Source organism: Columba livia, chromosome 11 (assembly GCF_036013475.1).
Source record: "Columba livia isolate bColLiv1 breed racing homer chromosome 11, bColLiv1.pat.W.v2, whole genome shotgun sequence".
In the NCBI taxonomy this organism is placed as follows: domain Eukaryota; kingdom Metazoa; phylum Chordata; class Aves; order Columbiformes; family Columbidae; genus Columba; species Columba livia.
The window spans coordinates 20949221-20970543 of NC_088612.1; the positions used below are offsets into that span (position 1 = coordinate 20949221).

The following is a 21323-nucleotide window of genomic DNA, read 5'->3' on the forward strand; positions in this document are numbered from 1 at the left end:
AGCGATGACTCTAAGGAACTGCAGGCAAATCTCACGGTGGGAGCGGGTGATACAATTCAAAACAAAGCACATCGGGAACAACCACCCCCATTGGAAAAAGATGAGACCAAACTCAAGGCAACGTGAGCAACAGGACACCGGGGCTAGAGCAGAGCCTGGAATTGGTTCCTTGCTTGCTTTTTGGACACCCCCATTCCCATTTGCTGTTTCTTCCTCGTCTGTAGGTGACATAACGAGCAACACGCTTATCTCCAGTGTGGCGACTCTGCAAGGCAGCGAATATCACGGCGGTTCAAAGCGAGCGGACGAACCCGCCGAAGAGAAGCGTGAAGGTTAATAAATTGCAATATTGCTACACCCAGCTGAGGGAGGCCACACACTGCTGCAAAGGGCAAAATACGGCAGCGTTCCCCCCGAGCAGAGCTGCTGTGCTTGCGCTCCCCTGCCCAGGCTGCCCCTGCTTACTGGTGAGCAGGACACTGGGCTACACGGATCCCTGGGCTCAGCTGGGAGCGCTTTTTAAGGCATTATCCAGGATTTCATCCGGTAGCCTGAAAATACGCAGTGGCTGATGGCTTTGGAGGAGATGGAAATCAGTTGAAAACCACAAAAAAGGGGCAATGTTGGTGCGAGAAAGGCAGCAAGTGGCTGTGTTTGTCTCACCCAGGTAGCAAACCCTCCACGGGCCTGAGCAACCCCACCAGAATATGTTCCATCAGCGAATTTGACATTAGAAAGTGGAATTGTTGTCAAAAAAAGAACTGGAACTGCATAAAACTGCATAAAACTCCTACGGAAGACTAACATAGATGGACAGGAACAAGGCAGGGTTGCTGCTTCCGACTTTGCAAGAAATGGTACTAAAAACTCTTTAATCCAAGCAAGAAGAGGCACAGGGTGTTAGTTTGTCACTGTGACCCACCAAAATGGTACTGACATGAAGGATGGTGGCACAGAGGAAATACCTGTGGCCACCTGGCTGTCCTGCTGCAGTCAGGGGACGGATTAGAACAAACACGCGTGCAGAGGGGTCACAGAATCCCAGAATGTGAGGGGCTGGAAGGGCCCTGGAAAGCTCATCCAGTGCAATCCCCCCATGGAGCAGGAACACCCAGATGAGGTTACACAGGAAGGTGTCCAGGCGGGTTGGAATGTCTGCACAGAAGGAGACTCCACAACCCCCCTGGGCAGCCTGGGCCAGGCTCTGCCACCCTCACCCCAAACAAGTTTCTTCTCAGATTCAAGTGGAACCTCCTGTGTTCCAGTTTGCACCCATTGCCCCTTGTCCTGTCACTGGTTGTCACCAGAAGAGCCTGGCTCCATCCTCCTGACACTCCCCCTTTCCATATTGATCCCCAGGAATGAGTCCCCCCTCAGTCTCCTCTTCTCCAGGCTCCAGAGGCCCAGCTCCCTCAGCCTTTCCTCACACGGGAGATGCTCCACTCCCTTCAGCATCTTGGTGGCTGCGCTGGACTCTCTGCAGCAGTTCCCTGTCCTGCTGGAACTGAGGGGCCACAGCTGGACACAATATTCCAGGTGTGGTCTCCCCAGGGCAGAGCAGAGGGGCAGGAGAACCTCTCTGACCTACTGACCACCCCCTTCTAACCCACCCCAGGTACCATTGGCTTCCTGGCCACAAGGGCCCAGTGCTGGCTCATGGTCACCCTGCTGTCCCCAGGACCCCCCGGTCGACACAGACACTGGAAAAAAGCAACCACATGGTCGGTGTGCACAGCTGGAAAAGAAAACACCATGAGCCAGGTGTTTTCTGAACACGCTGAAGGAGGGAAGAGCCGATTTGCCAAGAGGCAACAAGACGGGTACAAACTGGCCACAAATAAACCCAGTCTGAGAACCGCGTTTCCAGGCGTTGTGGCCAGAGGAGAACAGAAGAGCTTTCCACATGAAAAACGCATCGAGAAGCTCAAATTGGCTTAAACCGGCCAGGACTTTAGGCTAGAATAAAAATAAGCTGCTGTGGACTTGTAGGGTAAAGCAGAGATCCCAACGTCCTCATCTGCACGGCCCAACAGCTCGTAATAAATCAAAAATGCACCAGGTGGACGCTCTGCCAAACCCAGAAAGAGCGATTTCAGGGCAGAAAACGTTTGAAGAAGTATCTAAGCAAAGTATGCACGGCATGAGAGTAAAGCCCTGACTTTATCAAGTGGGTAGTCTCGTATTTCCTTGAACTCAGCGATATTTTTGCCAAAAAGCTGCAATATCATCTGTGCTGCGGTACCACCAACCAGCAGCAGGTACAATGCACAGAACAGCGACTTGCCCGGCCTGTTCTCACCACGATCCTCTACAATTTTCTAAGTATTTTTTTTCTTTTTTACTGCTAATTATTATTTTTCTAAACACCACAGTATTTCAATCCCACATCCTCGCTTATCTGATCACACCTCGCCGGCGATCGCCCTCTCTGTACAACTCCAGCTGATGTTGATCAGCAGCAGCATCTCCAGCTCATCCCCGACTCCTGTGTAAACCCGGCTTTACACGGATAAAGCCACACTGGGCATCTCCCAACATAATTAAACCTAAATTCTCCCCTCAGTAACGTTTCCCCGCCTGGGCAACGCTTCCAAAACGTCAACAAGCGGCTTTCGCAGCCCGAAGAGAGCGATCTCTCCAAACTCATCACTCAAAGGCGCTCTTTGTGTTTTTTGGAATGTATCTGTGGGAAGAGCACGGCGAATATTTGATAAAAGGGAAACAAAGCTCAGGCTTCTCGGTTCTATGAGTTCCCAACGCGGCGTTAAAGGGGGAAGGAGGGAATCATCGAATCGTTTTGGTTTCCAAACGCTCAGGATCGTCGAGTCCAACCATAACCTGTCTCTAGCACTAAGGCAAAGCTGGTTTATTGAGGTCAGTCCCAGCCAGGAGCTGCGAGAAGGAAAAGTCCTGAAGAGCTCAGGGAGTGGCAACATCAGCTGGTTACGCATACGCATGAGGTCACTGATTAAAATAAACCAGAGAATAAATCAGGTGTGAGATCACACCCGTGACAGCGCGAGCTGGACCAGGGCACCGTGAGCCCCTAACGAGCCACAGAAGGTGGGAAAGCTCCGGGGACCAAGGGCTGTGGTACCAATGACACTGAGAGGTCCAGGACAGTCACCAGCAGTGGAACAGGTTGGGAAGGGCCAACGACGATCCAGGAGCGATCCGGACCATGAGTCTTGACCTTTCCAGTTTCACCCTGTGCCGAACAGCCCGTGCGTAAAGCGTCCCAGACACAGGGGGAACGCGGAACTGCCCACAGACAGGCTGTCGATTCACTGGGTTACACCTGGTGCTCCGTGGAACGCAATGGGGTTCAGGGAGAGACCCCAACCCACACCTGCTCCCACCTGGGGACAACTCACCGGGGACAGACACACGGACACGCTGGGACAGACAGACACACAGACCCCAGGGACAGATAGACAGACACACAAACAGACACACAGACCCCGGGGACAGACACACAGGGGACAAACACACAGATCCCAGGGACAGACACACACACACAGGGGACAGACAGACAGACCCCAGCGATCCACAGACACACACTAGGGACAGACACACAGACACACACGGGGGACAGATACCCCGGGGACAGACACACAGACACACACGGGGGACAGACACACAGACACACACGGGGGACAGATACCCCGGGGACAGACACACACACAGACACAGACACAAGCCGGATCCGCCCGTGCCCGCAGCCCCTCCCCAGGCCGCTCCCCTCACCCCCGCCCCGGGCCCAGCCGGGACCCCCCGCAGCTCCGCTCCGCCGGCAGCCGCGCTCCCGGGGCCGCGTCCCCAGCGCTCCCCGCGCCGGGAGAACCGCGGCCGCTCCGCCCGCCGCCGAAGCAGCGAACCCGGCCGAGCCGCGGCCCGCCGGCCTCCCCGGGGCCCTCCCGCCCGCTCCCCCGCCGCCGCTCGCTGCCGTACCGGGCTGTGCGGGCTGGGCCGGCCGGGCCGCGCCGCTGCGCTCCCCGCGGCTCCTCCCTCCGCCGCGCTCGACGGGGAGGGCGCTGACCCGGACGCGCTCCCCTCCACGCCCCACCCCTCGGCGAGCACCGCCCTATGGCAACAGCGCGCCGGCGAGCGCCTCCGGGGCGTGGCGGCGGCGCGGGCTGGCCCTAGCAACCGCGTTGCGTTGCTAGGCGGAAGTAGCGCCCGCCCCGCCAAAAGCGGCGGGAGGGGGAAAAACCCGGCAAAATATCAAGATAAAGCTAAAAATAAAGCTCTGAAACTCGGCGGTGGAGCCGTCGTGGCTTCGAACCTTCGAGAGGCGGCTCAAAACAGCCCAGGACCGCGGGTTAATGGTGAAAAACCCCCGGGAAAGTGTGGTTAGATCCAGAATTTAGGCGTTAAAATCACACATTTCCCCCACTTCCTGAGGCCAGGCTGGTAAGTCCTCCCCTAGCGCCATAATTTAGTAGAAAATAAAGCCGAGCTTTAGCAGAACTTGCTAATATTTTGCTTTTTCTGTTTTGCTTACTCTTTATTTTATTCTATATGTTCAGTCTGCCGATTCGGTTTCAATTTATACCTTTTAATTTGGCGATATTGATATAAAAAATAAGATTAACGGCTTAGTCCTGCCACCTAAAGAGCCCGTTTCATCACATCTAACGCTGCCCTGGGATATTTTGCAGTTTTTGTCTCTTTGTGATATTGCTAACGATAAAAAGAATAATTGTATCGCCGGTTGAGTTTTCCTCCCTTTCTGCTCTTAATTCTGAAAATTATCATCAATTACCATCAAACTATTTTAGTCTTGATGGATTCTTCGGGGAAGTAATACGAAAGGGGCGGATTCTCCTGACAATGCCCCTTTGTCCCGGTGGCGGGAGGGACAATGGAGCTCCTGTTGGGGATCGGGAGGCACCAGCCCCACACAAGCACAGGGAAAGAAACCTCGGATCCTCGCACAAAAGAAGCCAAAAATCAAACTAAACCCAAAGATTAAAGCGTATTTTTTGCCGGGAACACAAGAGGAGCGAACGTATCAGTATTCGGGGTCAGTGTTGGTCCAGTCTTGTTGAACATCTTTATTGATGATTTAGATGAGGGGATTGAGACCATCATCAGCAGATTTGCTGATGACACCAAGTTGGGAGGGAGTGTGGAGCTGCTGGAAGGCAGGAGGGCTCTGCAGAGGGATCTGGATAGACTGGAAAAATGGGCCCATTCCAATGGGATGAAGTTCAACAAGGCCAAGTGCCGGGTGCTGCACTTTGGCCACAACAACCCCCTGCAGCGCTCCAGGCTGGGCACAGAGTGGCTGGAGAGCAGTCAGACAGAAAGGGACCTGGGGGACTAATGGACAGGAAGCTCAACATGAGCCAACAGTGTGCCCAGGTGGCCAAGAAGGCCAATGGTGTCCTGTCCTGTATCCAAACGAGCATGGTCAGCAGGACAAGGGCAGTGATCCTTCCCCTGTGCTCTGCATTGGGGAGGCCACACCTGGAGTGTTGTGTTCAGTTCTGGGCCCCTCAGCTCAGGAAAGAGATTGAAGTGCTGGAGCGGGTCCAGAGAAGAGCAACAAGACTGGGGAAGGGACTGGAACACAAGCCCTATGGGGAGAGGCTGAGGGAGCTGGGCTTGTTTAGTCTGGAGAAGAGGAGGCTTAGAGCTGAGCTCAGCACTCTCTAGAACTACCTGAAGGGCAGTTCTAGCCAGGTGGGGATTGGTCTCTTCTCCCAGGCATCAGCAATAGGACAAGGGGCCATGGGCTTCAACTCTGCCAGGGGAAATTGAGGCTGGAGACTAGAAAGCAATTCTTTGCAGAGAGAGTGGTCAGGATTGGAATGGCTGCCCAGGGAGGTGCTGGACTCACCGGCCATGGAGGTTTTGAAACTGAGATTGGACATGGCACTTAGTGCCGTGATCTAGTCAATGGACTGGAGTTGGACCAAGGGTTGGACTGGATGATCTCTGAGGGCTTTTCCAACCCAGTCCATTCTGTGATTCTGTAATTACCTGCTGAGATTACGAGCAATTTCAGCCTCTCATCCATACGCTTCTATATTCCCCACACACTACCTAAAGAATATAAATACATATAAATAAATCTATTTAAGAGGCAGAGCGAGCGCTGCCCAGCTCAGTTTGGTACCCGGAGACGCTGCTGACATCTATTGTCAGCTCTGGGTATTTATTTTGTTTTTTTCTAAGAGGTTATTTCTAAGTGCGTTAATGAGTTGAGATTAAAAATCGGGCAGCGCTGGGTCTCACTTTTCCTCCTGTTCTCTATTTTATAAATCAAATTGAAAATCCTAATAAGGGAGGGGGGGCGTTCAGCTCCGTCTGGTTTTGTATTCCCCTCTTTTGAACCCATTAAACAAATCAGAGCTGTGGAGTTTATATGGATTTAACGAAGAGCATCGGCATCCAATAACGCTTTAAACTGCCAAGAAATGAGCTCAAAAGTAAAACCTACTTTGTAGTATTAATAACTGGCTGGATTTACAATGGGATTTTTCCCCTTGTACCTCTTGCTGTAAGATGAAAAATCCCATTTCCCAGGGAAAACCTGTTATAAGGTGCAACGTGACACCCAGTACAGCGATACCAACAATTTATCCTTCTCTTGAATCTATTTGCAACACTGTATGTGACCACACTTTACCGGGTTATACTTTATATATATTAAAATATAAAGTATTTGCAGCACTAGATGTCAATAGTGCAGCAATAAAACCTCACGCAGCTACTTACAGAACCAGCTGCTCGGTTGTTATCGCGCTAACGCTCTGCCTCCTCTCCCTAAAAACAAGCAGAAAGCATGGGTTTTTGGTTGTTCTGCATGACATGATGGCAAAATACCCTGGAGTTTTTACAACAGGGGTTTTTCTTCTTAATTTACATCATCTTTTTAAAAATTCCAGCGCGTTTCTTGCTGTTTCTCAGAGAACATGACCTGCTGTTCTGTGAAACCCCCCTTCTTCATTTGCACCTTTTAGGACGGCGTTAACCCCTTTTCCCCGGGCTAAATACACCAGAGCTGCCCATCAATTCTCCTCGTGCACCAACACCTTTTAATCAGCTCCACGATACTCACATCATCCATTTGTGGATAATTATCGCGTTATCCATTTGTGGATAATGTGAGTCAGAACCCCAAAGAGCAAGACCCATCCACCAAACTCCCCTTTATCCTTCATATAAATTACCCCCCTAATTGTGTGGCAGCTTCGGGCTCTTCACAGTCATAAGTTTTATTCTTATTGCTCCCTGGGCTTTCAGGGTTTTGATTCATTAGAACAATCCCATTCGTTTTAATCCAACTTCACCTTTAAATCGTAGCAAGTGACACCTGCCCTCACCGGCGGCTTTTCAAATCGTCGTTAACAGCTTTTACTTCAATAAAGACACGACGCAGATGTATTTTTCAGAGTGCTTCGGTATATTAGAAAACTGAGGATCTGCTTTTTAAAACCAGGACAAGGACAATCACGGAAGTGTGAGGCACAAGGCAAACAAAAGCTGAAAGCCGCGCGATACGCAGGAGTCGCTGAGGAACTCAAGGAAACCGAGTTAAAACCCAGTGACTTGCACTGAATGTGAAGCTTCAAAAGGTATATATTAATTTCTCCGTCATTCTGCTCCAACATTCTCGCAGCCTCTCGTAGTTCTGCACAACAGCTGAACATAAGCCAGGACTGTAAAAAGCTGCACAAATAATACAAGTAACAGCTGAAGCATGGGAGACGTGTGGTTTAGCGCTAAGTCGGGCTCAGGTCAGGTCTAACTCTTCTTCAGAGGACTCCCCGTCGTCTGCAGGGGCTGGTGGTGGGGGGCGAGCTCTGCAAAAAGCACAAGGGTTTGCGGAACAAAAACAACTCTTGTTCGAAAGGCTCCAACTAACAAAGCCCTTTTCCTAGAAGCTGCGTGACCTAAATGAGTCTAATTAACCCCAGGCTGCACCTTGAGGTGTTAGGACTGGATTAAGCCACACACACCCACCATTCAAATGGCAAAGCCCACAAAATGTCAGTATACCCTCGGTTGCACCCCGCGTGTCCTTCTCAACCCACAGGGCACGCAGATCCACACAATTTTTAGGAAGCTGAAAAATTAAGTCCTATTTTATGCCCAAGTCTCAACCGAACTTACCAACGGGACTGGAATAAAAACCATTGCACAGTTCGGGGAGTAAAGTTCTTGTTCCTTCCAGACGCTGTAAATGGTTTTAGGTGGCGATAGGGTGTGTGCTCTGCACCACCCGGCCCTTCCTCAGCCCAACAAATTGCAAACAGAATTACATTTGGCAGCGCTACAGTGTGCATGGTTTGTTTCTCCAAAAGGTAAAACACACTTAAAAGTCTCCGTTTGTTTGCTTGCCCTTCATGACAACTCAGGACTAATTCCTCTGGGGAATTAGTCAAGGATTATCTCTACGGTGAAAAACAACCCTTCCAATTAAGAGACAACGTTTCACACAGCTGCTGCCTACAAGTTTGTATTTAAGTGTCAGCTTGGTGGAGCGATTTCATTTCTGACGTACAGAAGCCACCAGCGGCCGCCTGAGCTTCGCGTCCCAGCGCTCTCCTGTGTGCAAACCAACGTCCGAGCGCTGAAAATTTGCCTAAACTACCAGTTCCTGCACCCAGAAAAGCCCCACGAGGTCCGTGGAGACGCTGCTAACAAAACCCTTTTCCTAGAAGCTGTATGACCTAAATGAGTCTAATTAACCCCAGGCTGCACCTTGAGGTGTTAGGACTGGATCAAGCCACACACACCCACCATTCAAATGGCAAAGCCCACAAAACGTCAGTATACCCTCGGTTGCCCCCCGCGTGTCCTTCTCAACCCACAGGGCATGTTTCACCCAACTGGGTTTGTTCACCCAACTGCTTTTAGAGACGTGTCACTCCAGTGACAGTTTGAAGGTTGACAGACACACCGTCACCTTCGCAGCGGTCGCTTGCTCCTTCAAATATAAATTGTAGCTTTAAAGGAGGGAAACTAGCGGCAGTTTGTCCCATCCCAGGACACACGGACAGCCCCAGCACACCCCGCGCCAGCAGCTCTCGGGATTATTGGGATTTTGCTGCTCAAAGTCCCCCCAGGACCTCACTGCCAACAGCTGCTGCTCTGCAGGTGTGTTGAGCGCCCTGGTGTGCTTCAGCCAGCTTTTGAAAACAGTGGCTTTTAAAGGAACTGACAATCGGGTTCAGGCACACAGGCCAGCCAAACTTCTCAAGCGTACAAACCCCATCCGTGCTGTGTTTTGCCCCTCAAATACACCAAATGCCCCTGCCCTGCCCCTCAGCCCCCCCCGTGTTGCAATTGCAGTTTGCAGGGACTTGCGCTGGTGTTTCCAAGGTTGAGAGGAAACCCAGGATTAAAAATGCTCCTGAGAAAGCCCCAGTGCTGCATGGGGAGGGCTGAGGGGGGAGAGATGGAAGGAGCTGGGGGGGGCGAGATGGAGCTGTGTGGGGGTAGATGGGGGCTGAGGGAAGATAAAGGGGGGCTGAGGTGGGAGGACAAAGGGGGCTGAGGGGCAGAAGATGGGGGCTGAGGGAATATAAAGAGGGGCTATGGGGAGGATAAAGAGGGGCTATGGGGAGGATAAAGGGGGGCTATGGGGAGGATAAAGGGGGGCTATGGGGAGGATAAAGGGGGGCTATGGGGAGGATAAAGGGGGGCTATGGGGAGGATAAAGGGGGGCTATGGGGAGGATAAAGGGGGGCTATAGGGGGGGACACAAAGGGGCGCTGAAGGAATATAAAGGGGGGCTGGGGGGGGCGGGATAAAGGGCGCTGACATGGTGATAAAGGGGGCTATGGGGACTAAGAGAAGATAAAGGGGGCTGAGGGTGGGGGATAAAGGGGAGCTGGGGGGGACAAAGTGGGGCTGAGGGGGGATAAAGGGGAGCTGGGGGGTGGGATAAAGGGGGAGCTGAGGGGGGAGATGGGGACTAGGAGAAGATAAAGGGGGGTTGGGGGGGAAAAAGGGGGCAGGGGGGGGATAAGGGGTGTTTGAGGGGATTTGAGGGGGACAAAGGGGAGCTGCCTCCTCCAGCCCGTGCCAGCCGTTCCGCCCACCCGTACGTCCTGTCCGCCGTTCCCAGCCCGCTGCTCCCCGCCGCCTCCCCGCCGGGCGCCCGGGTCTGCTTCCGCGGCAGCCGCAGGAACTCGCCGATGCCTCTTTGCCAGGCGGGGACGGGCCTCACGCACACCGGGTTCCCCGCGCCGCGGCGGCCGTCGCCTGAGGGGACAGCGGCCGTGAGGGGAGGGAGGGGGGAAGGAAGGACGGGGGGATCCCCGGCACCCCCGCTCTCACCTCTCCTGGCGCTCGGCGACGGTCCCGCATTGAGGCTGGTGGAGCCCAGCACCTTCCGGGGAGCGCGGGCGACCAGAACTGCGGGCAGAGCATAACAGTGAGCGGCGGCGGCGGGTCCGGTCCGGTCCGGTCCCCTCCCCGCCCGGCGGGTCCCCCCGGCCCGGCCCGTGTCACCTTTCCGGAACCGCCCGGGCCCGGCCGCCGCCTTCGTGCGCGCCATCCTGCCCGCGCAGAGCCCGCGCCCACACCCCATTGGCCAGCGCCAGCCAATGGGAGCGCGCCGGCATCCCGCCCTTTGGTCCGCGCCCCTGAGAGCCGCTCGTCTCAGTTCGTTCAGTTCACAGAGTCACGGAATAACGTGAGGGGCTGGCAGGGCCCTGGAAAGCTCATCCAGTGCAATCCCCCCATGGAGCAGGAACACCCAGATGAGGTTACACAGGAAGGTGTCCAGGCGGGTTGGAATGTCTGCACAGAAGGAGACTCCACAACCTCCTGGGGACAGCAGGGTGACCATGAGCCAGCACTGGGCCCTTGTGGCCAGGAAGCCAATGGTACCTGGGGTGGGTTAGAAGGGGGTGGTCAGTAGGTCAGAGAGGTTCTCCTGCCCCTCTGCTCTGCCCTGGGGAGACCACACCTATCTATCTATCAGGGCTATCGTGTCCAGTTGTGGCCCCTCAGTTCCAGCAGGACAGGGAACTGCTGCAGAGAGTCCAGCGCAGCCACCAAGATGCTGAAGGGAGTGGAGCATCTCCCGTGTGAGGAAAGGCTGAGGGAGCTGGGGCTCTGGAGCTGGACAAGAGGACACTGAGGGGGGACTCATTCATGGGGATCAATATGGAAAGGGGGAGTGTCAGGAGGATGGAGCCAGGCTCTTCTGGTGACAACCAGTGACAGGACAAGGGGCAATGGGTGCAAACTGGAACACAGGAGGTTCCACTGAAATCTGAGAAGAAACTTGTTTGGGGTGAGGGTGGCAGAGCCTGGCCCAGGCTGCCCAGGGGGGTTGTGGAGTCTCCTTCTGTGCAGACATTCCAACCCGCCTGGACACCTTCCTGTGTAACCTCATCTGGGTGTTCCTGCTCCATGGGGGGATTGCACTGGATGAGCTTTCCAGGCCCCTTCCAGCCCCTGACATTATTCTGTGACTCTGTAATTCTGTTATGACATCCAGCGCCCTGGTTTGGTGAAGATGTCCCTGCTCATGTCAGGGGCTGTGCAGGACGAGGTCTCTTCAACCCGAACTGTTCTACTCCCGCGGGGACAGCCCGGAACGGAGTTTCCGCGGCCGCGTTGCCCGGGGGGGCGGTCCCGGCGCAGCGCGCGGTGCGCGGCCCTTTCCGTTCCCCCGCACGGCCATGGCGGCGCCCGGCGCGCTGCTCGCCTGGTGCGTCCAGCACCTGCGCGGGGACTTCGGGCTGGACGTGGGCGAGGACGTGGTGAGGTGAGCGGGGCCGGGACCCGCACCCCGCGCCGGGTCCCTCTTCCCGTGGGCGCGGCCGCGGTGGCTCCTTGCACGGCCTCCGCGTCCCCCAGAGCCCGTGGAGTCACACGGGGGGAAACGGCGGAGATCTTTGCACGGGGCTGTGCCTGGGACAGGTGTCTCGTGACGGGACGGGGTCGTTGTGGGTGGGTGGGGAGGGGGCTTGAAAGGAAACGGCCTCAAGTTGCACCAGGGGAGGTTGAGGTTGGATCTGGGGAACAATTTCTTCCCCAAAGGGCTGTGGGGCATTGGAACAGGCTGCCCAGGGCAGTGCTGGAGTCACCAGCCCTGGAGGGGTTGAAAAGGCGTTTAGACGAGGTTCTCAGGGACGTGGGTTAGTGTTAGAGTTGGGTTGTGGTTGCACTCAATGATCCTCACGGTCTCTTCCAACTGAAACGCTTCTATTCTACGATTCTAAGGGCACGCTGCTGTCTCCTTGGGTTTATGCAGAAGCTCTTTAGTTAGTGGTTATTATTATTATTTTTTTTTTTTGTTTTATGTGACACAGTGAGAACTGGAGTCTCACGGTGCATTTTTTGGCATTTGGCAGGAGGGTTGGGGGGGTGTCGCTCTGTACTGGAACAGAAGGAGAAAGATGATGTATCTCATTATCTTTTCACTGAAACAGACACAAAGGATTTTTCCAAAGTGCCTGTCTGACTGTTTCACAGGGTTTCCCCAAAGCACTGTCTGGGAATTTGACTCATGGAATCGCAGAATCTTTTCAGTTGGAAGAGACCCTCAGGATCATGGAGTCCAACCGTAACCCACCCCTGGCACTGCCCCATGTCCTGAGAACCTCATGTCTGTCTGTCCAGCCCTCCAGGGATGGTGACTCCAGCACTGCCCTGGGCAGCCTGTTCCAATGCCCCACAGCCCTTTGGGGAAGAAATTGTTTCCAGATCCAACCTCAACCTCCCCTGGTGCAACTTGAGGCCGTTTCCTCTGCTCCTGGCGCTTGTTCCTGGGGAGCAGAGCCCGACCCCCCTGGCTCCAAGCTCCTTTCTGGCAGTTCAGAGATCAGAAGGTCTCCCCTCAGCTCCTGTTCTCCAGCTGAACCCCCCAGGTCCCTCAGCCGCTCCATCACACTTGTGCTCCAGCCCCTCACCAGCTTTGTCACCTCCTCTGCACTCTCTCCAGTACCTCGATGTTCTTCTTATGATGAGAGGCCCATTTCTTACCCCACATAAACCCATCTCTTACTGTAGTCTCTACAGAAACCTGATCTGGAGAGATAATTCCATACGTACGTGATTAGGTTGTTGGTTTTCTCAGAACAAAAGCCACCTTACCCATTTTTCTCCGTCCTGCCCTCTTACAGGTACATCTTGTCAATAACAAATGAGGATGAGATCCGGGAGTACGTCATTGACCTCATTCAGGGGACCGATGGGAAGAAGAGTCAGTTTGTAGAAGAACTTCTGGCCAGGTGGCGGAAATCGTCCCAGCTGCTGTCCGAGCCTGTGCCCGCGTTCCGGAAAAAGGATGGTGAGTGCCATGGGGAAGAAGGAGCTAAAGTCTCAAATAAGCTTGTCTCAGTTATTCTGTTTATAAACAATTATGTGCCATGAATGCCTGCGACTCATCCTATTTCTGCCCTTTGTGACAGTGTAAAGCTCATTTTCATTTACCAAGTAAGAGTTCAGGGACATGAGGCTGCACCTTGAATCCTGTGTTCAGTTTTGGGCCCCTCATGTCAAGAAAGGCCTTGAGGTGCTGGAGCGAGTGGAGAGAAGGGAACGGAGCTGGTGAGGGGCTGGAGCACAAGTGTGATGGAGCGGCTGAGGGACCTGGGGGGTTCAGCTGGAGAACAGGAGCTGAGGGGAGACCTTCTGATCTCTGAACTGCCTGAAAGGAGCTTGGAGCCAGGGGGGTCGGGCTCTGCTCCCCAGGAACAAGCGCCAGGAGCAGAGGAAACGGCCTCAAGTTGCGCCAGGGGAGGTTGAGGTTGGATGTGGGAACAATTTCTTCCCCAAAGGGCTGTGGGGCATTGGAACAGGCTGCCCAGGGCAGTGCTGGAGTCACCATCCCTGGAGGGCTGGACAGACGGACATGAGGTTCTCAGGGACATGGGGTGGTGCCAGGGGTGGGGTAACGGTTGGGCTGAATGATCTTTAAGTTATTTTCCAACCAAAACAATTCTACGATTCTGTGATCTTGCTCCTGCTGGTAGTTACCCAGCCTTTCTTTGTGCTTACACACACTTGCAGAGCCTTCAGAAGTGCCTCGGGCTGGAGACCAAGCGAAAAAGGGTAAACGCAAAGGAAGGAACAAGCAGGAGACGCCTGCGTATGCTGAGCCAAGCGCACATGTGGAGGAAGTGAAAACCCCCCTGGACCTGGCCAAGGTGAGTGTGTGTGGTGCACGAGGGTGAGCTGCGTGTCGCTGGTGCTGGGGACATGCTTTGAGTTTGGGTGGCGAGGAAAGGTGACCTTTCTTCACCACCTCAAATGCTCCAGCCAAAGATGTGATCGGAAAGTGGAAACGAGCTTTGGGAAATACGAATCCTTCATTAATCGGAGTCTTGATGGAGAAGGTTATATGCTTGAAAGTGGGTTTGTGTTTCTAAGCTTTGGCTTCTAAGATTCTAAGCTTGTGTCCGTCTGCAAAAAAAAAGGCGACAAAACAGTCATATACGGCACCGCTTCTGTGAGATATACGTAAAATAATCGTCAGGTAGTGATTGTGTCAAAATGGATTTTACTCCCCCCGCGAGAAGCCTGGATGAACAAGCGGCAATGGAAATCGATGCTGTAATTAGTGACAAATGTATTTCTTTAAAGCAGAGCTGTGAAGGTTGAGGGATTAAGGAAGTGGGTAGAACATTCCTTCTTGCTGTATTTCAAACTCCTCGATCCTGCTGCAGAAAGCCTTAATTGGTCAATGAAATATTTCAGGCTGCTTCCGAGGGGAATCCTTGGGCGCTAGACCGAGGAGTCTGAGCGCTGCAGTGAGCGCCTGCTTCCCAGAACAGCAGCTCTGGTTTGGCCCTGTTCAGTTTTGTGGGGAAATTATTTTGCGGTGTTCCTAAACAGTCTGAGCTGCGATGGAAGAAACTGTGAAATACGAGCATAGACATGCTAAACCCCAGGAAACGCTGCTCTTTTCGAGCAGCACGCGGCCATAGGGCTGTTTTATGCAGCAGGTTTGTTCTCTAGCCAGCAGAACTGTTTCCCACAGTCAGTGGGAATAAATGGTGGAACCTGAAGTTATGTTTTTCCGCTGAGGGTTTTGTAGCAAGGAGGCTGTAAATGCTCAAAACATTTGTAGAAGTGTTTGTATGAAAGGTTAAAAAACCACAGGTTTTGAGCTGGGGGTTGAAAAAGGACAGCGGTGTTCTGTTGTCTTGTGGTTGTCTTTTGAGCTAATTAAAAAGAAAAGCAAGCAAGCTGTGCCAAAGTTTGCTTTATGTGTTTAATTTTTTCCTAACAATACTGTTTGGATCTGGATGTGACAGTAAAACCAGTTGGGCAGAACTGGAGGGGACTGGAAACACCGTTGAGAGCAGAGCAGGGAAAAAGAGTCAAGGCAAGAGGTGCCCTGATGCAGAGAAAAAAGGGAAAAGCGGGAGCTTTGTGCCGTAATTAATTCCTGCAATTAGCTTCTCAACAATTCACTTCTCATCTGGTACGTGCTGGAGACGTCAAGTGGGAGGAGGAACCCTTTGTTTCGTCGATCAAGGTGTAAGGTTTGAGGGAGAAAATGCAGAGTTCCACTGTTAGATTAGTAATCCAGCCATCATCTCAATTAATTTTGCTTTGTTTCTGATCAGAGTTTCTCTCCTTGAGCCTGACCTGAAGCTTAATCCCTGCCCCTAGTGCAGTTTCTGATCGAAACTCAGAGAGGTGAATCTCAGATTCACCGATGCCATGCCATTTAATGAGAAGAATTTACATCACAGCTGAATATTTGAACACGCAGTGTGTGGAAAACAAAATCTGGGGCGGCTGTGAGCCCAGAGGTCCTGCTGCCACCAGCTGTGTGTGGGGACAGGCGCACAGGACTTCAGAGTTACAAACAGGGGGTTGCTCAAACCTCAGCGGCCCTTGAAAATCAATCGGGGCGTCGCTGCGCTGCTGTTGGGAGCTGTTAAATACGCGTGGGTTGAGAACTGGGTCTGGAGGACGGGCAGCGCGCCTGCCAAGCGGTTTTAGCTTTCAGAGTCGGCACACATCAAGTGGATCAGCAACATCCTGATGTTCTTGCTTTGTTTAGATTCCTCGGAGGTTTTCTGGCAGGCCTAAGCTTGTCTTTCCGTTTAATCAGGGTTCTGGGCCAAGTCTCGCTCCAGCTAGGTGGAATAACGCTGGTCTGAGTCTCCCAGCCTGCTCAAGGGTCGGTGTTTCCCTTTGCTGCTGGGATTGCAGCATGAGTACAGTTTGTTTGTTGAATTTGTTGCTTCTCAGGCACAGGAGAGCAGCAGCGTGGGCAGCAGCAATTCCTCCAAGAAGAAGCCCAAATTTGTCAGCCTGTACACCAAGGAGGGGCAGGACAAGCTGGCCGTGCTGATCCCCGGGCGTCACGCCTGCGAGTGCCTGGGCCAGAAGCACAAGCTCGTCAACAACTGCCTGGTTTGCGGGCGCATCGTGTGCGAGCAGGAGGGCTCTGGGCCCTGCTTGTTCTGTGGTTCTCTGGTGAGTAACGCGGTGGTTTTGATTTGCCACGCTAGAGCGTGACGTGGTTCGCGTCGCGCTTTGGGGCTGAATTAGCCTCTCGAGATCAAGATTCCTCTAGCAGAGATAGAGGAAAAGATTGGTTGGGTGAAGAAAATGTTTAAAATCAGATCCGTTGCTATTTGTAAAGATTTGTTTAACTCGAAGCGGCCAACTGAGAGAGGATCTCGGCGCTAAGCGTTGTTCAGCTGCTTGGGGAGGTTCTGAGTGCAGTTTGAGGTCATGTAGCAACCCACAGCACCGAGAATCACAGAATCACAGAATGGACAGGGTTGGAAAAGACCTCAGAGATCATCCAGTCCAACCCTTGGTCCAACTCTAGTCCGTTTACTAGATCATGGCACTAAGTGCCATGTCCAATCTCAGTTTAAAAACCTCTAGGGACGGCGAGTCCACTACCTCCCTGGGCAGCCATTCCAATGCCTGACCACTCTCTCTGTAAAGAATTTCTTTCTAATATCCAGCCTAAATTTCCCCTGGTAGAGTTTAAGCCCATGGCCCCTTGTCCTATTGCTGATGCCTGGGAGAAGAGACCAATCCCCACCTGGCTAGAACTGCCCTTCAGGTAGTTATAGAGAGTGATGAGGTCACCTCTAAGCCTCCTCTTCTCTAGACTAAACAACCCCAGCTCCCTCAGCCTCTCCTCATAGGTCTTATGTTCAAGTCCCTTCACCAGTCGTGTTGCTGTACAAACTGTACAGTTCTCATGAATAAAGAACGGGCTTTCAAGATTCTCCCTGCATAAATAACACCAAAGGAGAGGAGGTGTGGACTGTCCTGGCCCTTTTTAAACAGTTCATCTTGAGCTGTTGTCTGAGGCTCTTGAAGCTGCTCAAGATCCTTCCTAAGTCCTCTTTTTCTTCCTTAGGTGTGCACTAAAGAAGAGCAGGACATTCTCCAACGGGACTCGAACAAGAGCCAGAAGTTGCTGAAGAAGCTCATGGCGGGTCAGTAGCAATTATGTACCTGTAATATAACGAATCCAATCAGTAGCGCAACAGCAGGAGCCCTGCGCTACGCTCGCATTGAAACCGTAGAGGGGTGAGATTGTGCGTGTCCAGAATGTCCAGATCCATTCAGAGAAAAGCAACGAAGCTGGTAAAGGATGTTGTCGCATGGAGGGGGTCGGGCTCTGCTCCCCAGGAACAAGCGCCAGGAGCAGAGGAAACGGCCTCAAGTTGCACCAGGGGAGGTTGAGGTTGGATTTAGGAACAATTTCTTCCCCAAAGGGCTGTGGGGCATTGGAACAGGCTGCCCAGGGCAGTGCTGGAGTCACCAGCCCTGCAGGGGTTGAAAAGGTGTTTAGACAAGGTTCTCAGGGACATGGGGCAGTGCCAGGGATGGGTAGTGGTTGGACTCGGTCTTAAAGGTCTTTTCCAACCAAAACGCTTCTGTGATTCATCCAAATTATAAAGAGCTGCTGGCAAAGCCTAATGGTAATTCCCTCTCGGGAGCAGACACCTGGATGTTTCTCTGGGCTGTAAACTGCCAGGACAGTTTGTGAAGTTTATTTACTTCAGGCTTTCCCGCCCCTGTTGCTGCACGCTGGCCGTGGTGGCCGATCAAAGGATGTTGTGTCCCCTCTGCGAGCGCTCGCCAGCGTTTCTGGGCTTCCACAGAGGTGACAACTCTGCGCATCAAACGGCAGCGGGTATTGTTCTTACCCAGAGGCCCCAGGGCTGCTCGTTAGGCATTTCTCAATCAATGACAGGAACTGGATTGCCGTAGCAGTCTTTGAAAATGAGGACAAGGCTCCTGTGGAATGATGCGTTGCCGGCTGACTCGCTGGGTCTGGAGAGGTGCTGGGGAATATTTTCTAATGGCTCTTCTTGTCTAACACTTATCTCAGGAGCTAAAAATAGGAGCAGAGCCAAGGAAAGCAAGAGGAAATAATACCCAGTCTCCCAGCAAGGACCTGTTTGTCTGAGTGTAGCTGAAGCACAGCCAAGGTCACAGTGTTCTTGGTTGAAAAACACGCTTTGCTGAAGAACTGGGAAAATATTTACTCTGGGTCTCGATGTCAACTTCTCTTTAGAGCAGCTGAGATGGCGGGAGGTCCTGTAAGTCCTTGAGAGCAACAGATCATGGAGTTGGTCTGGTTATAATCTTCCCTTATAGATCCCGCTATACTTCAGAATCCCCTTTTCTTCCCCGTTTTATCAGCCTTATCCATGCAGGAAAAAGCTGAAATGCGAGTAATTATTTGTCTTGGGAGTGAAAAACTGGATCAGCGATGACAGGGAAATACAGGCTTTGTGTTTCCTCAAAATAAAAGCGTTAGCCTGTGTGATGTCTGCTGCGAAATTCATCGGTTTGTTCCATTGTGGCTTTGATGCGAACACGCTTGGTTTGCGTTCCCCCCTCCCTTTGTTTGGTTGGGTTTTGGCTCCTGGCCAGAAATGGTGATGAAGAAGAGATGGTTGCTGGGAATCGATTTCTCCGTCTCTAACAAATGGTCTGCAAAACCCGCTGAGGTGTGTGGGGGGAGGATTTTGCTTGCGAGAGGCTCCGGTGGCAGCTGCACGGTTTGCTCTGGAACTGGCACCTGTGGGTCATTTAGTGTGACCAAGAGTCTCATTGTGGAGGTGACAACACTCGGGAGAGAATTTGGCTTTCAGGAGGGGGCACGGGGCCTGCGGCTGGTGATGGGCAGAATTTAAACAGCCCAAATTGTCGGGAGGGGTGGAGAACTGAAGAGCAAGACCTTCTCTGTCAACGCATTGTCACTGTAGTATTTAAACGCTTCCTTCTCCTTGGAGGAAGGAGTTTGTCAAAGGGACTAGAGGCAAAATCAGGGCTAAACCTGGTTTGGAAAGGTGCTGAACTGGTGCAAGGTTCCATGGAAGGTGTTTGTTTTAGGAGGGATTTCTGCAGCCGGGCCCACCAAGGCTGGGCTTGAAACGACTGCCTGTTGAGCTGTGGTTTGTTTTCTGTCTCAGGCGCTGAGAGTTCCGGGAATTTGGACGCTGTAAGCAAAGACTTGCTGCCTCGCCAAGAAGCGCGGCTTAAAGCGGGCCTGGAGATGGCCGTGAAACACAAAGACAAGTTGTTGGAATTTGACAGGACGAGGTAAGACAGGAGCTGAGAGACGCTCCTGGAAGAGCATCAATGACCTGGCGGGATAAGTCACCTTTGTTGTATCTCGCAGTGTGCGTCGAACCCAGGTCATTGATGATGAATCTGATTACTTTGCCACGGACTCCAACCAGTGGCTGTCGAAGCAGGAGCGGGAGGCTCTGCAGAGGAGGGAGCGGGAGCTGCGGGAGCTGCGGCACGCCTCCCGCCTCGCCAGGAAAATCACCATCGACTTCGCCGGCCGGCAGGTCCTGGAGGAGGACACCAGCATGGCCGAGTACCACAGCAAGTGAGTGAGAACCGCAGCGCTGAGGCACGCGGCGGGAAATCTGCACGGGCTGAATGGGGTGGAGCGGGTGTAAGAGAGCAAGTGGATCCCTTGAAGCGCGCCTCTGATGTTAGGATGCAGTTTTATGTCCTTTTCTTCCTTGAGGGTCCTGGGGACAGCAGGGTGACCATGAGCCAGCACTGGGCCCTTGTGGCCAGGAAGCCAATGGTACCTGGGGTGGGTTAGAAGGGGGTGGTCAGTAGGTCAGAAAGGTTCTCCTGCCCCTCTGCTCTGCCCTGGGGAGACCACACCTGGAATATTGTGTCCAGTTGTGGCCCCTCAGTTCCAGCAGGACAGGGAACTGCTGCAGAGAGTCCAGCGCAGCCACCAAGATGCTGAAGGGAGTGGAGCATCTCCCGTGTGAGGAAAGGCTGAGGGAGCTGGGGCTCTGGAGCTGGACAAGAGGAGACTGAGGGGGGACTCATTCCTGGGGATCAAGATGGAAAGGGGGAGTGTCAGGAGGATGGAGCCAGGCTCTTCTGGTGACAACCAGTGACAGGACAAGGGGCAATGGGTGCAAACTGGAACACAGGAGGTTCCACTGAAATCTGAGAAGCAACTTGTTTGGGGTGAGGGTGGCAGAGCCTGGCCCAGGCTGCCCAGGGGGGTTGTGGAGTCTCCTTCTGTGCAGACATTCCAACCCGCCTGGACACCTTCCTGTGTAACCTCATCTGGGTGTTCCTGCTCCATGGGAGGATTGCACTGGATGAGCTTGCCAGGGCCATTCCAACCCCTCACATTCTGTGACTCTGTGAGGGTGTTTTTTGGCTTGCAGCACGTCATCTCTTCCAGCACAGCTCTGCTGAGACCCCCTCCGAAGCCCAGCTGAGCAAGGTTTGCGTGGGGTTTCGATAGCTGGCGTGTCTGTTAAAGATAAAGCCACCCTGAAAAGAGATGCTGTGGAATGCCGATCTCAACAGAACGCATTCGCCTCAAATTCAAAGCAGGCTGAGTTTCTGTGGTAGATTTAACTGCTCCAATTAGAAATCAGAGCGAGCGAGGAAATCGTTTGGCCAGGAGAGGTGGTGATAAGACGCCTTGGCTCAGAAATGTGTGTGCGGGGAGCAGGGAGACGTTGCTGGGGGGAGCAGGGGATTTTCACGCCTCTCGTTTGTGCTTTGCAGGCTGGATGAAACCATTGAAGCCATTAACTGTGGCACACTGAGCAAGGCAGCGGGAAGCCCAGAAGCAAAGACGACACCGAATTCTGGTGTTTTGGTGAATCCCCGTCTTCTTCAGCCTGCTCCTTTGGTCAGTACGTGTTGAATGGTTTATACCACAGTAAGGACTAATGTTGAAGAGCTGAGCTTAAGCACTGTGTATCTGGCATGTTTGTAGTGCCTCTTTCCTGCCCCGTGTCTGAGAGATCGTCATTAACCCTCTGAGCTGGGGCCAGAAGCTTTACCGATGCCCTGCTCTGTTCCCTGCTCTTGGGAGCTGATTTATCTGGTTTTTAGCCTCCTGCCTCTCA

The 21323-nt window shown here is 53.1% G+C and overlaps 3 protein-coding genes across 12 annotated transcripts in view; 1 reads left to right on the plus strand and 2 right to left on the minus strand.

The window, feature by feature from the left end:
- The window catches only part of CSNK1G1 (casein kinase 1 gamma 1), a 95882-nt gene extending 91808 nt beyond the window's left edge, over positions 1-4074 (minus strand). For 2 of the 4 annotated variants that reach the window (XM_065076322.1, XM_065076319.1), the window contains exon 1: positions 3952-4074. The gene's annotated coding sequence lies outside the window, so the exon portion shown is untranslated. The remainder of the gene's footprint in view (positions 1-3951) is intronic. The other 2 variants (XM_065076321.1, XM_065076323.1) reach the window with 2 other exon arrangements.
- Positions 4075-7393: 3319 nt separating this feature from the next.
- Positions 7394-10616, minus strand: PCLAF (PCNA clamp associated factor). 3 transcript variants are annotated; one of them, XM_065076334.1, is made up of 4 exons: positions 10471-10599; positions 10297-10374; positions 10065-10221; positions 7394-7814 (listed from the first exon to the last, which is right to left on the minus strand). In XM_065076334.1, exons 1-4 carry the CDS (start codon positions 10547-10549, stop codon positions 7745-7747), a joined length of 384 nt encoding a protein of 127 aa, XP_064932406.1. In that variant the 5' UTR covers positions 10550-10599; the 3' UTR covers positions 7394-7744. The 3 variants fall into 3 exon arrangements, with proteins under 3 accessions (XP_064932406.1, XP_064932405.1, XP_064932407.1); XM_065076333.1 differs by having other exon boundaries at positions 10059-10221; positions 10471-10593; XM_065076335.1 differs by lacking the exon at positions 10065-10221 and having other exon boundaries at positions 10471-10616.
- A 962-nt stretch (positions 10617-11578) lies between these two features.
- The window catches only part of TRIP4 (thyroid hormone receptor interactor 4), a 29646-nt gene continuing 19901 nt past the window's right edge, over positions 11579-21323 (plus strand). For all 5 annotated transcript variants that reach the window (XM_065076313.1, XM_065076314.1, XM_065076316.1 and 2 more), the window contains exons 1-8: positions 11579-11737; positions 13098-13264; positions 13987-14123; positions 16183-16410; positions 17318-17396; positions 19389-19518; positions 19598-19813; positions 20977-21103. In XM_065076313.1, coding sequence (XP_064932385.1) covers positions 11652-11737; positions 13098-13264; positions 13987-14123; positions 16183-16410; positions 17318-17396; positions 19389-19518; positions 19598-19813; positions 20977-21103 — 1170 coding nt within the window. In that variant the 5' untranslated portion in view covers positions 11579-11651. The remainder of the gene's footprint in view (positions 11738-13097; positions 13265-13986; positions 14124-16182; positions 16411-17317; positions 17397-19388; positions 19519-19597; positions 19814-20976; positions 21104-21323) is intronic.

Excerpts from the sequence above, each read along its gene's own strand:
- PCLAF (XM_065076333.1), bottom strand. The coding sequence starts at position 10,549 with ATGGGGTGTGGGCGCGGGCTCTGCGCGGGCAGGATGGCGCGCACGAAG. Across the intron at positions 10,375-10,470 it reads GCCCGGGCGGTTCCGGAAAG|TTCTGGTCGCCCGCGCTCCC; the intron begins GTGACACGGGCC and ends CTCTGCCCGCAG. Across the intron at positions 10,222-10,296 it reads GTCGCCGAGCGCCAGGAGAG|GCGACGGCCGCCGCGGCGCG; the intron begins GTGAGAGCGGGG and ends CTGTCCCCTCAG.